This window comes from Scyliorhinus torazame, chromosome 11, assembly GCF_047496885.1.
Source record: "Scyliorhinus torazame isolate Kashiwa2021f chromosome 11, sScyTor2.1, whole genome shotgun sequence".
Taxonomy (NCBI): domain Eukaryota; kingdom Metazoa; phylum Chordata; class Chondrichthyes; order Carcharhiniformes; family Scyliorhinidae; genus Scyliorhinus; species Scyliorhinus torazame.
This window is the reverse complement of record NC_092717.1, coordinates 190,412,178-190,428,225: the sequence shown is the minus strand read 5'-3', so window position 1 is coordinate 190,428,225 and position 16,048 is coordinate 190,412,178. Positions and strand designations below refer to the sequence as shown.

The 16,048-nt window shown below is 44.0% G+C and overlaps 1 protein-coding gene across 3 annotated transcripts in view; it reads right to left on the bottom strand.

Annotated features, from left to right (window-relative positions):
• Window positions 1-16,048, bottom strand: part of scap (SREBF chaperone) — a 193,613-nt gene that overhangs the window by 147,675 nt on the left and 29,890 nt on the right. For all 3 annotated transcript variants that reach the window (XM_072468197.1, XM_072468196.1, XM_072468198.1), the window contains one exon: window positions 13,682-13,888. In XM_072468197.1, the coding sequence (XP_072324298.1) occupies window positions 13,682-13,803 (122 nt within the window). In that variant the 5' untranslated portion in view covers window positions 13,804-13,888. Of the gene's footprint in view, window positions 1-13,681; window positions 13,889-16,048 lie in introns of those variants that run through there.

Below are 16,048 nucleotides of genomic sequence, written 5' to 3'. Positions count from 1 at the left end.
TAAGGGTCCCCACAAGGGATGGGGGTTTGTTTATATTACTTTTTAAAGATTTGGTGACCGTCAGCTGTTAAAAGGGGGAGGGGGGTGGGGGTAGTTGGGGCCTTTATTGATTTTGCTTTGTTGTGTTGCATATTTAAAATGTTGAAATATTACAAACCAGAATAAAAATATTTTTAAAAATAATTAAAGCAGATCAACTGAATGGCCATTATGAATAAGTCACACAAACAATCTACTGCAAGCGGAATTATACAATTTTGGGAGATATTTTAATGTCAGAGATGGAATGTTACTGGGTGGACGAAACTGGACAAGGCGATCAGCTTCAGAAATGATGAAGAAAGAGTGAAGGATCAAGTGCATGCAAAGACTCAATAAACTAATGGCACATATATGGCATGAAAGTTATGTAAATAGCTAGTCAACCCATGGTTAAGACAAAAATTTGATCTTTATAAGGTGAAAAAGCCTCATCAACAACCTATCCAAATCCATCCCTGGAAAGGGGCATAAATGAAGAAACTTTGGTAGGTCTCAGTGACTCTTCTTTGGACTTGAATTGTTAACTCGGTTTCTCATCCACAGATGCCACCAGACCTGCTGAGTTGTTCCAGCATTTTCTGTTTTTATTTCAGATTTTAACATCTGCAATACGTTGCTTTTATGAAATGGGTTTGTTTGCTCCCAAGACATCCTATATTTTCCTATTATCCATGCACGTGGTTCCTAGAACTACTTGGGTAAATCAGAGAAGAGACTTTTCAGCTATGCTTCACCAGGGATACTATTCTCATTCAGACGGTTTGCCCGATCTGCCATACTGTATAAGCATAAATGTAGAAGTTCTAGATGCACATGAAGGTCGACAGACATGTGGCCCAAACTGCAAAGCAACCTGTCATCATATGAAATATGGTGTCCTTTGAAAACATGTGCAGCAAAGTACTCAATCACATAAAAGCAAATTACTGCAGATGCTGGAATCCGAAATAAAAAAAGAAAATATTGGACAATCTCAGCAGGACTGACAGCTTCTGTGGAGAGAGAAGTGAGCTAACTTTTTAAGTCTGGATGACTCTTTTGAAAATGAACAGACAACACTTGGTGCCATACATTTTGAGCCATCTATAGCACTAATGGATAGGTTTAGAAACAGAAAATTTGGGGCACAGAAAATTTGGGAATCTCTCAATTCTATGTTGTAAAAGCAATGTAACAGTCAAGCAGAGCGCCGGATTTAATCCGTGAAGAAAATGAATTCAACAAGGCAGAACAAAAAAATGTTGCAATCATCCTGGGGAAGAGAACAATAAATCAGCTGGGTTTCAGCTCCTGACCACCATCTAGTAATTTTCTTTGAAAACCAGTTGGGTCTGGACAGACCGATCACGCCCTTCTCACTTCTCCCACAATCACCCCATTCCTTCCCTCCCCTCCCAACATAAGAATATTCTGTCTTCATTTAAGCATAAGAATGGTCAAGAAGGCATGCAATTAGAGTTCTCAACATCCAGCAATAATCAGAAGAACAGAAAAGCAAGATAATTAAAGTAAGAAAAACTTTTCTTCCCCAACTTGAACAGAAATATTTATACCAAAAGTACTACACAACATTTTGGTTCCTTAATGATTGAAAAACATTTTTTTTTTCCATTTAGTATGTTAGCATACCATAAAGCATTCCATGAAATGGTGGAAATGTTACACGAGTCACTTTTAACGTGTAACCTTTGTATGACAAAGTCATAAATGGCTTATTTAGGTCATGACGGAATATTTCTACACACCACAGAATTTCCTTGTAACATTCCATAAGGCATGCATTTGTTCCCAGATTTTTCAAGTGCTATAGGGTTAACCCTGTTCAACACTTACTGCCATCTCAGCAGCCTTCCTTTCACCCACCTTACGCATAGATGGATTCATTTTCCCAGATCAAACAGCAGCTTAAGGGTACTGCACCCCTTTATCATTTTCCAGAGAAACTATGTTACGCATCAGCATTCAGTTTCTTTTCACCTCACCTTTGACTGACATGTCCTTGATTCTGTCCTCATCTCTAAACCTCGACAAGAACTGCTAAATATTTAAAATGCATGAAGATTTATAAAAGCGGATACACGATTTGTCTCCAAATTCAGCATTTGCGTGCACATCTTTGTAAACTTGAACTAGGTTTTGTGTATTCTACATTAATTCAACTACCTACCATAAACATATGGATTGAGTGACACAGGCAGCTATGAATAAACACATGAGCCAACTTTGCAAAAATGCTGCAAATCCTCACCATGATATCATCTAACATTGCAGCAGCAGCCAAGCAAAGACGTAAATATTACCTAGATTTCAAATCAGCTATATATTAAAACTCAAAAAATAGACAATTTATTATGCTATTATCCTAATTCTTGCTGTAACAGCAGTGGAATCCCTCTCAGGTATCCATTAAATAAACCACCTGGATTGCTCAATGAAATTACTGTATTGAAATCACTCACTATCCACTGTTTATTAAACAGGCAGAGCGATTAATATTCATTGGCGTATTCAAAAAATGGTGGCAGCAGGGGGGACAGTGAAGGTGAAGAGAGCGAGAGAGAAAGAGAGGAGAGGTCCGGAAGAGGAGGTTTGCACATATACAATGTAATTTATTCCCAAGCACAGGCATCAGTAACGCTCAAAGGTTTAATGTAACTAGTGGGCCATGGATACTTTTTCATGTCTTAGTTAACTATTTCAGGATATCCATTATATTAGCTATTTAGCAGTACACAGAAACAAAATCAAGGTTTCAATGAAGGTTATTCAGACAAGAAAAAAAACTAAAATTAGCATTAGCAAAATGAGCTAGGCATTACAATTTTGTGTTTTGAGACAGAATGGAAGTAATAAATGCTCAATGGGTTTCATTTTAAGATCCACTGCATCATGTGACTAATCTACACAAAGTAGTCTTGTTTCTTGTAATGAAAGATGGTTGTGTAACCCCATTTCAGTATAGGCTGAAAGGAAAGAAAATGGTTTCACTAAAATTAGAAACTATTCATACATTTTCTTTGCGCCAGCAGTTTAAAACAGTCCCCTTGACCATATTCAATTAATACTGAACATAGTGTGTTTCAACCTGGGCTCTGATGGAAAACAAAACAGAGGAATAATTGAATCAAATTACACATTTCCAGGGCAGCATGGTGGTGCAGTGGTTAGCACTGCTGCCTCACGGCGCAGAGGTGCCAGGTTCGATCCCAACCCTGGGTCACTGTCCATGTAGAGTTTGCACATTCTCCCCATGTCTGCGTGGGTTTCACCCCCACAACCCAAAGATATGCAGGTTAGGTGTATTGGCTATGCTAAATTGCCCCTTAATTGGAAAAATAAATAATTGGGTATTCTAAATTTATATTAAAAAGTTACACCTTTCTGAATTATAGTGAAGACTACACTAGCAAACAGACTAAGTGAGAAAATGACCATGTCACTGAGGTAAAAGGAAGACATATTTCGGAACATGACAGGATTATAGAAACAAAACATATTTTCTTGAAAGAATCTTAACACAATGCTACTGCAACAATCTAGAATTATTGTTCATATGCAGTGATTAGAATCTCCAATGCACACAATGAATGTAGGCTGTGATAACTACGCAAGAGGTGGCAGCAGATTCACGTTATTTCTATTTTTAGGGTCTTTCTTTTCACAATCAAATCAGAATCAGTTTTCCGAAAAGATATCCTCTTTCTTGAAGGAACCAATCTGGAGAACAATTCCAATGGGAAGCAGTGGCGTAGTGGTATTATCACTGGATTAGTAAACCTAGAGCCAGAGTAATGCTCTGGGGACCAAGACTCAAATCCCACCACTGCAGATGGTGAAATTTGAATCCAATAAACTCTGAAAATAAAAGTCTAATGATGACCATGAAACCATTGCCAATTGTCGTAAAAACCCATCTGGCCACTAATGTCCTTTAGGGAAAGAAATCTGCCCTCCTTACCTAGTTTGGCCTACATGTGACCCCAGACCCACAGCAATGTAGTTGACTCTTAACTGCCCCTCAAGGTCAATTAGGGACGGGCAATAAATGCTGGCACAGCCTGCGACGCCCACATCCGATGAACGAATAAAATAAAAATTCCACATGTGAAAAGACCTCATTCAAGTGGCCAACTTTTATGCTGAAGTCTGGATTGTTTATCAAACCAAATGGAGAATTCAGAAACAAACTTAAATCTATTCTTCGTCGATTTCCTTTTTCCAGAATAGATAGTTGAATAAGAATTAAGATGGGACTCCAAGTCTTTTTCCCTTCTCCATGAAATTAAGGCTTGCCCCTGGTCGATGGTGGGATAGTCGAGTTACCAAATCGGTGATGATCTTGTTCCACAGCGATCAATACTTCGGAGCCATCAGGGAAGTCCCAGGTAAAAAATGTCTTTATTCAGATAAGTAAACCAACTCTACGTATCAACTTCTCATCATTTTAACAGGAAGCAATATGGGAAAATGGAAGACCCAGTCAACTTCCTGCAAGAAAAATTCAAATGATGGGGCCAGAGAGTCTGTTTTCAGAAAGTCCATGAGGCAAAACAAGAATGGCCATCCAAGGCTGGGAAAGATGTCCTGGTTCTACCCCTTGAACATGTCAAATGTTCAGTGCTTTGGTTTTAAAACAACAGTTCTTCAACTTGTCAGAAGATACATTATTCAGAAGGTCATTACTGACTGTTAAAAGAAAACTTTGAGAGATGTGCACTTATAAATAGTGAAATAAATGGCAACATGTTTTTTTTTTTACAATGTATTTTATTCCAAACTCAAACCATAGTTGCAGAGAACATTCACACATACCATGAATATACACAATTTTTACCCCTTTTATATCCCCCCCCCCTCCCCATACCTCTCAGCGATCTTCCAACCCAGAGAAAAATCCACTCATCCAGGCTCTTGTCATGTACATCCAGTGAATCACTTTAGACTGAATGAGACTCATCTTCGCACACAAAGAGGTTGCATTGAGCTGGCGCAGCACCTCACTTCATATCCCTCATATGTGGGCAGCACTGTAGCAGTGGGCAGCATGGTATCCCAGTGGTTAGCACAATTGCTTCACAACTCCAGGGTCCCAGGTTCGCATTCCAGCCTTGGGTCACTCTGTGCGGAGTCTGCATGTTCTCCCAGTGTCTGCGTGAGTTTCCTCCGGGTGCTTCGGTTTCCTCCCACAGTCCAAAGATGTGGTTAGGTCGATTAGCCATGCTAAATCGCCTTAAGTGTCCAAAAAGGTTAGGTGGGGTTACTGGGTTACAGGGATAGGTTCGAAGTGTGGGCTTAAATGGGGTGCTCGTTCCAAGGGCTGGTGCAGACTTGATGGGCCGAATGGCCTCCTTCTGCCCTGTACATTATGATTTTATGATATACCGCACAACGGGTCCCAGCTTAAAGTGATTCCTCAGCTGGTTCTAAATTTTTATTGAAGAGCCCACCACCGTGGTATTAGAATATTTCCCAGGGGCAAACAGGAGCGGGGCTGTTAACATGGCTCTCAGACTCAACTCTACAGGAGTCCTCCTCCACCCGTTACACCTCTTCTCATCCCAATAATATTGCAGCAGATTTGGCAGCGTTAGTCCCCTACCTGTCTTTTCCTCTGCAGAAAAAAAATTACATCTTCCTTTAAATTCTTCATCTCCTCTATTAAGATTTGCCATCATCGGGAACTCCCCAGACCACCCAATTCTCCATTCCCCAACTGACTTGAGTCCACACAAAATGGTCACCCCTCCACCTTTTCTTAATTCCAACTTACTAGACAACTGCTTCCATTTACTAGCATACGTGGTGACTCCTACCTGGAGGCCCAAAGAGCCTCACCCCCACCACCCATCTCACACATGCCCCATTATTTCTACTCCACCCACTCCCACGTCGACTCATCTCGCCCCCCCCACCTCCATCGACTCATCTCGTTCTTCCCATCCCCACACCTTGAAAAGATATCCACCATTTCCCCCAACTGCCCAAAACTCCCCCCACCTTTCCCTCACCAGGTTTTGAAGGGGGGGGGGGGTCTGTCTTTGTTTTTTGTAGTGTCCGTTTTTCTGGGTCTCAATGTTTGCACTGGGTATGTTTGTTGGAGCGGGGTATATATTTTCTTGTTGTTTCCCTGGGGCCAGCTCAAGTCAGCTGGTGAACAGGAGTGTGGTGGGGGCAGGGGGTGGAGGGAGGAGAATCGATACTGGGTGAGGTGTTTGAAAGGAAGTGATTGGGGGAATTTGGGGGGGGGGGGGGGTGGAGAAAAAGAGTTCGATAGTAACAATGAGGGGGGGGGCGGGTCAGGTCCAGTGGGCAGGGCCTGCGTGGTGGTGGTGGGGGGGGAGGGGGGGGGGGGGGGGGGGGGGGGAGAAAGAGACCCCCAGTTAAGTTAGTTACGTGGAATGTGAGTGGGTTGGGAGGGCCAGTAAAGTGGCATATCTATAAAGTTTAAAGGCCGATGTGGCTATGTTACAGGAGACTCATCGGAGGGTGAAAGATCAGGTGAGGCTCAGGAAGGGCTGGCTAAGCCAAGTGTTTCATTCGGGGTTTAACAGTAGGGCATGGGGGGTAGCGGTTTTGGTCAGTGTGAGAGTGAGGTTCCAGATTGAGAAGGTGGTGGCGGACCAGGGGATAGATATGTGATAGTAACAGGGGGCATTTGAGGGGAGGTTGGTGGTGTTGGCAACTATGTATGGCCCAAATTGGGATGATGTAGAGTTCATGAGGAAGGTACGTGGGGCCATTCCGGACTTGAATTTGCATGAGCTGAAAGTGGGTGGGGACTGGAACGTTGTGCAGGAGACAAGGCTGGACAGGTCGCAGCTGCGCTCGCTTGCCCAGTCAGGGGAGAGGGGTGGCATTGATTATGGAGGAAATGGGAGGAGTGGACTGATGGAGGTTCTTGCACCCGAGGGAATCGGAGTATTCATTTTTCTCCTTGTTCCACAAGATTTATTTGAGAATCAACATTTTTGTAGTAGGGAAGGCGCTTTTGGCTGGGGTTAAGGGATCAGAGTACTCGGATAGCAATTTCGGATCATGCGCCACATTGGGTGGACATGATCTTGGAGAAGCGGACAGTGCAGAGACCGGGGTGAAGATTGGACGTGGGGTTGCTGGGTGACCGAAGTTTGAGAGACAGGATCGGAAGGGTAATTGAGGAGTGCATGGGTTTTAACTGCATGGGGGAGCTATCACAGGCGGTGATATGGGAAAAGAGATATCGTTTACGGCTAAGGTGGATAAAGATGAGAATGTTGCAGGTGGACAGGCAGTACGCGGGAAATGCAGATCCAGTACTTTTAGATAGGAGGGCACTACAGGCTAGTTTTAATCAGCTGTCCACGGGGAAGGCGGTGCACCAATTGAGGCAGGCGAGGGGTGCAGTTTATGTGTATGGGAAGAAGGTATGGGGAGTATGGGGCGCATGTTGGCAGGCCAACCTCGGAGGGAGGTGGCGGTGTGGGAAATTGTCCAGGTGCGGAATAGTATGGGGAAATTGGTGGTGACCCTGGACCAGATCAACAGGTGTTTGAGGAGTTCTACAAAGATTTGTATACGTCAAAGCCACCAGAGGGAGGACTGGGGAATGCGGGAATTCCAGGACGGTCTGGAGCACCTGAGGTTGGGAGAGGAAGATAGGGGCCCTTTGGAGGGGACGGTCGGGGAACAGGGCAGCACGGTAGCACAGTGGTTAGCACAGTTGATTCACAGCTCCAGGGTCCCAGGTTCGATTCCCGTCTTGGGTCACTGTCTGGGCAGAGTCTGCACGTTCTCCCCGTGTCTGCGTGGGTTTCCTCTGGGTGCTTAGGTTTCCTCCCACAGTCCAATGATGTGGATTGGCCATGGCCGAATGGCCTCCTTCTGCACTATAAATTCTATGATCAGATTAAGAGGCAATTGGGAAGATGCAGTCAGGGAAGTTGGCAGGAATAGATGAGTTCCCTGTGGAGTATTATAAGAAATGTAATGAGAAGTTGGCGGTGCTGACGGTGGGGATGTTCGAGGCGGCAATAGGGAAGGAGGTGCTGCCACAGACTTTGGGGCAGGCCTTAATTTCCTTGTTGCCTAAAAAGGATAAGTATCCAACAGAGTGTGGGTCGTACAGGCCTATATGACTACTGAACGTGGATACAAATATATTGGTGAAGGTTCTGGTGATGAGGTTAGAGGGGTGCCTCCCAAAGGTGATAGGGGAGGATCAGATGGGGTTCATGAAAGGGAGGCAGCTATTCTTGAATATTAGGAGGGTGCTAAATGTAGTTATGATGCTGGCTGAGGGAAAGGAGACAGAGGTGGTGGTGTGCTGGTGGCGGAAAAGGCATTTTAATCAGGTAGAGTGGGGGTATTTGATTGTGGTTGCAGAGAGAATACATTAAAAGCCACTTGACGTAAAGTCCAAACAAACTGCGAGGCAGTGCGCCAATAATCACTGGTTGCAACTCCCAGAATATTCATTTCCCTTTCGACACTGGGAATGTTCAGGGCATGTATGAAGGGGTCAAAAAGGAATCAAAAAGACAACAGGCCCTTGACCAATATTCAGAATTTCACTGATATTTACATATTTGGTTGTGACATTGAACATTTGATTCACGATGCTCCTTGCACAACCTTCACTGGTACATTGAGTACGCTGCCATGATTGTGTACAAAATGAAGACCATTGCTGCATTGAAGGTCAAGATGTGTTTTTTTTATTGATCATAGATGCTATAAGAAGTTATTGGAGCCGAAGTACTTACAGCAGAGAAACAGGCTATTTGCCCCAATAGGGCCATGCTGATCGCCACTCGAGTTTTCTCCCATCTCCCATCAACTAGCCCCATTCAAAACATTTCTATTTTCACAATATACTTTATTGATCTGGAAGAAGGAACTGAAGGCACTGTTGCTAGGTTTGCAGATGATACAAAGATCTGAAGAGGGACATGGAGCATTGAGGAAGCAGGGGGACTGCAGAAGGACTTGGACAGGCTAGGAGAGTGGGCAAAGAAGTGGGAGATGGAATACAATGTGGAAATGTGTAACGCTATGCACTTTGGAAGGAGGAATGGAGGCATGGGCTATTTTCTCAGCATAAAGGGACTTGGGAGTTCTTGTTCAAGATTCTCTTCAGGTTAACGTGCAGGTTCAGTTGGCAGTTAGGGAGGCAAATGCAATGTTAGCATTCATGTCGAGAGGGCTAGAGTACAAGACCAAGAATCTACTTCTGAGGCTGTAGAAGGCTCTGGTCAGATCCCATTTGGAGTATTGTGAGCAGTTTTAGCTCTGTATCTAAGGAAGGCTGTGCTGGCCTTGAAAAGGGTCCAGAGAAGGTTCACAAGAATGATCCCTGGAATGAAGAGCTTGGCTTAGGAGAAACGGTTGAGGACTCGGTCTGTACTTGTAGGAGTTTAGAAGGATAAGGGGGGATCTTATTGAAACTTACAGGGTATTGTGAGGCCTGCATAGAGTGAACGTGGAGAGGATATTTCCACTTGTAGGAAAAACGAGAACCAGAGGTCAAAATCTCAGACTATAGAGTCAATCGTTCAAAACAGAGATGAGGAGGAATTTCTTCAGCCAGAGGGTGGTGAGTCTGTGGAACTCATGGCTGCAGAAGGCTCTGGAGGACAAGTCACAATGTTTTTAAAGACAGAGATAGATGGGTTCTTGATTAATAAGGGGATCAGGGGTTATGGAGATAAGGCAGGAGAATGGGGATGAGAAAAATATCCACCATGATTGAATGGCGGAGCAGACTCGTTGGGCCGTGTGGCCTAATTCTGCTCCTGTCTTATAGTCTCCATATGACTCCAGATCCACAGCAATGTGTTTGACTCTGAAATGGCGTAACAAGCCCCTCAGTTCAAAGGCACATAGGTGCAATGTTATTTCTGTCTGCAAAGAACAGGGCTTTGTGTACTACTAAATGTGGCTTCAAAAACCCAGAAATGCACCACACAATGAGCCCAATTGCCATTAAATTGGTTGTCAGCATGTTTAAAACAGGATTATTTAGCCAGAGTTGTGCAATCATGGAATCATATTTAATGCTGGACACGGTTTTGAATTTTGCCAGCATGGGCTGGTTGGGTGCAGTCTATACCTTGTCCACTGTGAACGGTGGTTGGAACATGCCGTTTGATACGACTCACTATCTTTGTGACGTGTGGCGTACATACCTAGTATCACACTGGCACGGAAATTCATATACCACATTATTCATTTATGTGATGGGCATCACTAAGACCATCACTTTTGGCCCTGAAAAGTGCCCAGACTATCTCAGATTACCCTGGAAGGGCAAGGTATGGCAAACATTTGAGAAACAGGTGAAGCTAGCTGTTTCACGCTGCTACTATGCAGCAGCATCATGTGTGGTATTCACAAGGTGCAGGATAGAGTGATCTCAGAGACATGGGTGGGGGATGGTAGGGTGTCGGACATATACAGGGAAATGAGGGACGAGGGGGAGATCATGGTGGATGAGCTGAAAGGGAAATGGGAAGAACTGGGGGAGGAGATTGAGGAGGGGCTGTGGGCTGATGCCCTACGTAGGGTAAACTCATCGTCCTCGTGTGCCAGGCTAAGCCTGATACAATTTAAGGTGCTACACAGGGCGCATATGACTGGAGCACAGCTTAGTAAATTTTTTGGGGTAGAGGATAGGTGTGGGAGATGCTCGAGAAGCCCAGCGAATCACACCTACATGTTCTGGTCATGTCCGGCATTACAGGGGTTCTGGGTGGGGGTGGCGAAGGTGCTTTCGAAGGTGGTGGGGGTCCGGGTCGAGCCAAGCTGGGGGTTTGCTATATTCGGGGTTGCAGAAGAGCCGGGAGTGCAGGAGGCGAGAGAGGCTGATGTTTTGGCCTTTGCGTCCCTAGTAGCCCGGCGCAGGATATTGCTTATGTGGAAGGAAGCCAAACCCCCGGGCGTGGAGACCTGGATAAACGACATGGCAGGGTTTATAAAGTTAGAGCGGATCAAGTTCGTATTAAGGGGTTCGGCTCAAGGGTTCACCAGGCGGTGGCGACCGTTCGTCAACTACCTCACAGAACGATAGAGGGAATGAAAAAGAAAGAAAGACAACAGCAGCAACCCGGGGGGGGGGGGGGGGGGGGGGGGGGAGAGAGAGAGAGAGGAGGAGGAGGAGGAGGAGGAGGAGGAGGAGGAGGAGGAGGAGGAGGAGGAGGAGGAGGAGGAGGAGGAGGAGGAGGAGGAGGAGGAGGAGGAGAGAGAGAGAGAGAGAGAGAGACGGACGGGCGGGCTCTCAGGGATGTCATTGTATATGTATAGGCATTTGTTTTAGGTAATGTATATTGGACTGTTGGATTGTATCTTTGGAGAGTAACTATTTTTGACAAGGCAGTTGCCATTTAGTTTTGTTTTTGTTTCTGTTTATATATTATTTATTTACTTGTTTAAAACTGGCCATTGTTATTTATATTGCTTTATTGTTGTTTAAAAGAAAAACTATGTACTGTTATGTTTGGCCAAAAAATTTTGAATAAAATATATATTTTTTTAAAATGTGGTATTCACTACGACAGGATGCTGCTGTCAAGCCAAAAAATGTTTTGCCTATCACACAAATAAGTAATGCGGTATTTGAATTTCAGTGCCAGTGAGATGCTGGACAAGTCGACAATACGTCCCAAAGACTGGAGGATCATATCAAACATCACGTCCAAGCCGCTGATTGCAATGGCGAATAAAAGGCAAGTCATTTGTGACTTGGATGGAGAGATTTCTTCAGTCAGAAGATGGCAAATCTTTGAATTCTCTACTCAAAAGGGCTCAAATCATTTGAGCATGTTCAACACACAATTCGATAGATTTCTCGATATCAATGACTTTGAGATATATGGGCTTTGACAAAGAGTCATCTGGACTTGAAACGCTAGCTCTTTTCTCTCCTTACAGATGCTGCTAGACCTGCTGAGATTTTCCAGCATTTTCTCTTTTGGTTTCAGATTCCAGCATCTGCAGTAATTTGCTTTTATTAAGGTATATGGCGTAGTGCGGAAGTTAGCATTGGGTAGAAAATCTGGCATGGTCGAGTTACATGGTAGCGCAGGCTCAAGGGGCCGAGTGGCCTACATCTGTTCCTTCGCTCCGAAGGGTGTCCGTACCAGAACATAATCTTGTTTGACCCTACTGGGGATCTCAAAGGGCTCCGATGTTGCAATGTCGTACACATCATGTTGTCAAGGACAGTGGTGATCACCGTGAACAGCTTCTGCACGCAGCCAATTTTCTCCGGCAGCTCAAATAGACTACCTCTGCTCACATGGTAAATTGCTTTGCAGAAATCAATGAAGGCAATATATAGGGGTCTCCTTTGTTTATGATATTTCTCTTGCAGTTGCTGGACTGAAAATATCATGTCAATTGTGGATCTTCTAACAGGGCAGTTTTCTTTGCTGATGGACCTGTTGTCTTTTTGATCCCTTCATACGTGCCCCGAACATTCCCAATGTTGAAAGGCAGCACAATATTCTGGGAGTTGTAACCAGTGGTCATTGGCACACTGCCTAGCAGTTCGTTGGACTTTACCTTAAGTGGTTTTTAATGTATTCAGAGTTTGGTTGCTTGAGTCTCACTTGTAATAAATATGGGCAGACTACTTGTCTTCAGTATCAGGTTTCATTTCAGTGATGTCAGCCTTGAATCAGTCAGCACGTTCCTGCGCTTGCTTTCCACATGTTGAATGCGGTACTGTACATGATGTCGCAAAGTATATTCTACTTTGTTTCTGTACTCTCTGCGGGAATGCTGGAGGGCACCTGTTCAATTTAGTTGCGCACCTGGGTATGCAGTTTGGTTGACATTAATGAGAGGATGGCATTTCTGCTTTGAATGACACAATTCATTCTCACCAGCGCATACTCTATGGAGTGATCTGTATCACACTCAGCACTGTGGCAACTGCACATGTTCAGAATGCTTTTCAGAATCACATATGGTGATGGTCAGATCCAGCTGGTGCCAATGCTCTGATTTTAGATGTCTTCAGGATATCTTGTGGCATGGTTTGATCAGAGAGAAGGTATTAGTTACACAAAGCTCCTGGTAGCAGCAAGAGTCAAGTCATCTCTAATTAAACACTTGAAAGTCATCAACAGAAAATAGCTTACTTGCCCCCTTAGGCTTGCTTTCTCAAATGCCTGAAACATCATTCTCCACACCATACTTAAGATGCACATAACTATCTCCCTTGTTATCAACTTCCACTCGTTTTATGTATTTTAAAATAAATGTGATGATGGACGTGTCCCTTGATGCAAACTCCTAAAAAGTCCTTTCCTCCCACGTCCATCTGCAACATTATCCAGCCCGACATTCCAGCAGTTCATACTTGCGCATCTGGCTCTGGTCTGCTTTGAGTTCATATCCCTCCACCATCAAAAGTCATCAGGTATCATGTGCTAGACTGGAGTTCCTTCACTTTATGCATTCCATATTACTATGCTTCAAAAACTTCAGCAGGCCTTTTCTTTGGTCATACCTTCAGTCACTCCTCCTAACCATCTTTGAACTCTTGGAGTCTATTTGTCTTCCCTATCAGCAAAGCTTAGGAACTTTGAACATGACTTCAAGTTACCCAAAAAGGTTAAGTTATTGGTCGAAGTACATACTGACAAAATTTTCTACTTACCAGCATGTTAAGATGCACACAGCCGTAAAAAGAATAATGGGAATGGGGTAAGATGCACACAAGAGCCCGTGGTTATAGAAAGCCTGTGATATCTTTTCACGTATCCTTTCAGTGAGGGTCATCGTCGTCACCTTTTGTCACATGGCGGTCATTACATAATGAGATTTAGTCACAGTGTATCAGGTGGCCTTGGTAGCATCAGTAGATCTGCAAGTTAAAAAAAATCAAATATTTGCATTAGTTCTGAATGAAATGTGCATTTTTAAAGTTTGGACTATTTTAAAATTAATTCTAAAACTTGTTGGCCACATATTTATTCATCTTTCACAAAGTTTCATTTGTTCAGAGAATCATAAAATCTACAGCACGGAGATAGGCCCTTTGGCCCAAACTGGTCCATGCCAACCAAAAAGCCCATCTAAGCCAACTCCATTTGGCCCATATCTCTCTAAACCTTTCCTATCCGTGTATCGGTCCAAATGTCTTTTAAATGTTGTCAATGTCCCTGTCTCAAGCACTTTCTCCGGCAGCTCATTCCACATACGTATCACCCTCGGTGTAAAAATGTTGCTTCTCAGGTTCCCATTCATTCTTTCCCCTCTTAACTTAAACCTATGCCTTTTAGTTCTCGATTCCCCAACCCTGGGAAAAAGACACACATTCACCATATCCATGCCTCTCATGATCTTAAACACCTCTATAAGATCACCCCCTCAATCTCCTACGCTCCAAAGAAAAAAAGTCCTCGCCTGTCCAATCTCTCCCTATATCTCAGGCCGTTGGGTTTTGGCAACATCCTCGTAAATTGCTTCTGCACTCTCTCCAGTTTAACAGCATCTATAGCAAAGCGACTAAAACTACAATACTCCAGGTGCGGCCTCACCAAAGCCCTGTGCAACTGCAACATAACTTCCCAACTTCTTTATTCAATGCCCGAACTGAAGGACAGCATGCCAAAAGGCTTCTTCATTGCCCTATCCACTTAAGAGAACCGTGCACCTCAGCTCCAAGGTCCCTCTGTTCCACAATACTCCCCAAGGTTCTACCATTCACCGTGAAAGTCCTACCTTGATTTGACTTTCCAAAATGCAACAACCTCACACTTATCTGTAATGAACTCCATTTGCCATTGTCAGCCAATTTCCCCAGATGATCAAGATCCTGCTGCAATTTGAAACATGCGACTGAAGTCTTCGCTACCAGAGGGTAATACAATTGGTTGCTTTGGCAGTAATTTCACTTTTCAGTGTGAGAATCCTTCTGCTAATATTAACAAACTCCTGGGTATGTGCCATTTTAATTTGAGAGATAGTGCCAGCTACCTTCAGGAAAACTACTACTGCAGAAGTGCTTAATGGTACATAGCAAAATAAATAATGCACTTGTAAAGGTTCTTAAATACCTCTATAAGATCACCCCCTCAATCTCCTACACTCCAAAGAAAAAAAGTCCTAGCCTGTCCAACCAGGTTCGATTCCAGCTTGGGTCACTTTCTGTGCGGAGTCTGCACATCCTCCCAGTGTGTGCGTGGGTTTCCTCCGGGTGCTCTGGTTTCCTCCCACAGTCCAAAGATGTGCAGGTTAGGTGGATTGGCCATGATAAATTGCCCTTAAGTGTCCAAAAATGCCCTTAGTGTTGGGTGGGGTTACTGGGTTATGGGGATCAGGTGGAGGTGTTGACCTTGGGTAGGGTGCTCTTTCCAAGAGCCAGTGCAGTCTCCATGGACCGAATGGCCTCCTTCTGCACTGCAAATTCTATATTAAATAAAGCAAGCAACAAAATGAGAAAAGAAAGTAACTAAACATGATGGGAATGAGAAAAGAAAGGCATTTTGTTTCTGCACCTCAAAAGTCTTCACTATCAATGGAGCCGTTTGTAATTAAAGTCACAGTTGCAATCATGGAGGGAGATGTGGGAGCCAAACAGCTATAAGATGGATGATAAATTAATCTGTTCAGTGATGTTGGTTGAGGGTTACATATTGGCCAGGCTAATAGGAAAACTCCCTTGCTTAGCTTTGAATAGTGTCATGTGATCTTTTGTTTTCATACAAGATTACAAGTAGAGCCTCAGTTCAGGCTCTCATCCAAAAAACATTGGGCCATAACTTTCGACTAGCATCGTAACAAGATGAACCGCTGGAATTAGAAGACTTTAATGCGCACATACCTGCTTTTGAAACGTGCTAGAACTTGCGATCGCTGGAGCTACTCGAGGCCTGCATTGAAAGGCTCCTGGCAGGCCCCAACACAGTGCAGCTCCGGTGGATTTAAGGAGGCTGCACCTCCTTTCTTAAAGCAGCTATGTTTAAAGGGCCCAATGAACTTGACAGGCCAGGGAGAAGATAAGTGAATAGGACTTTGGTGG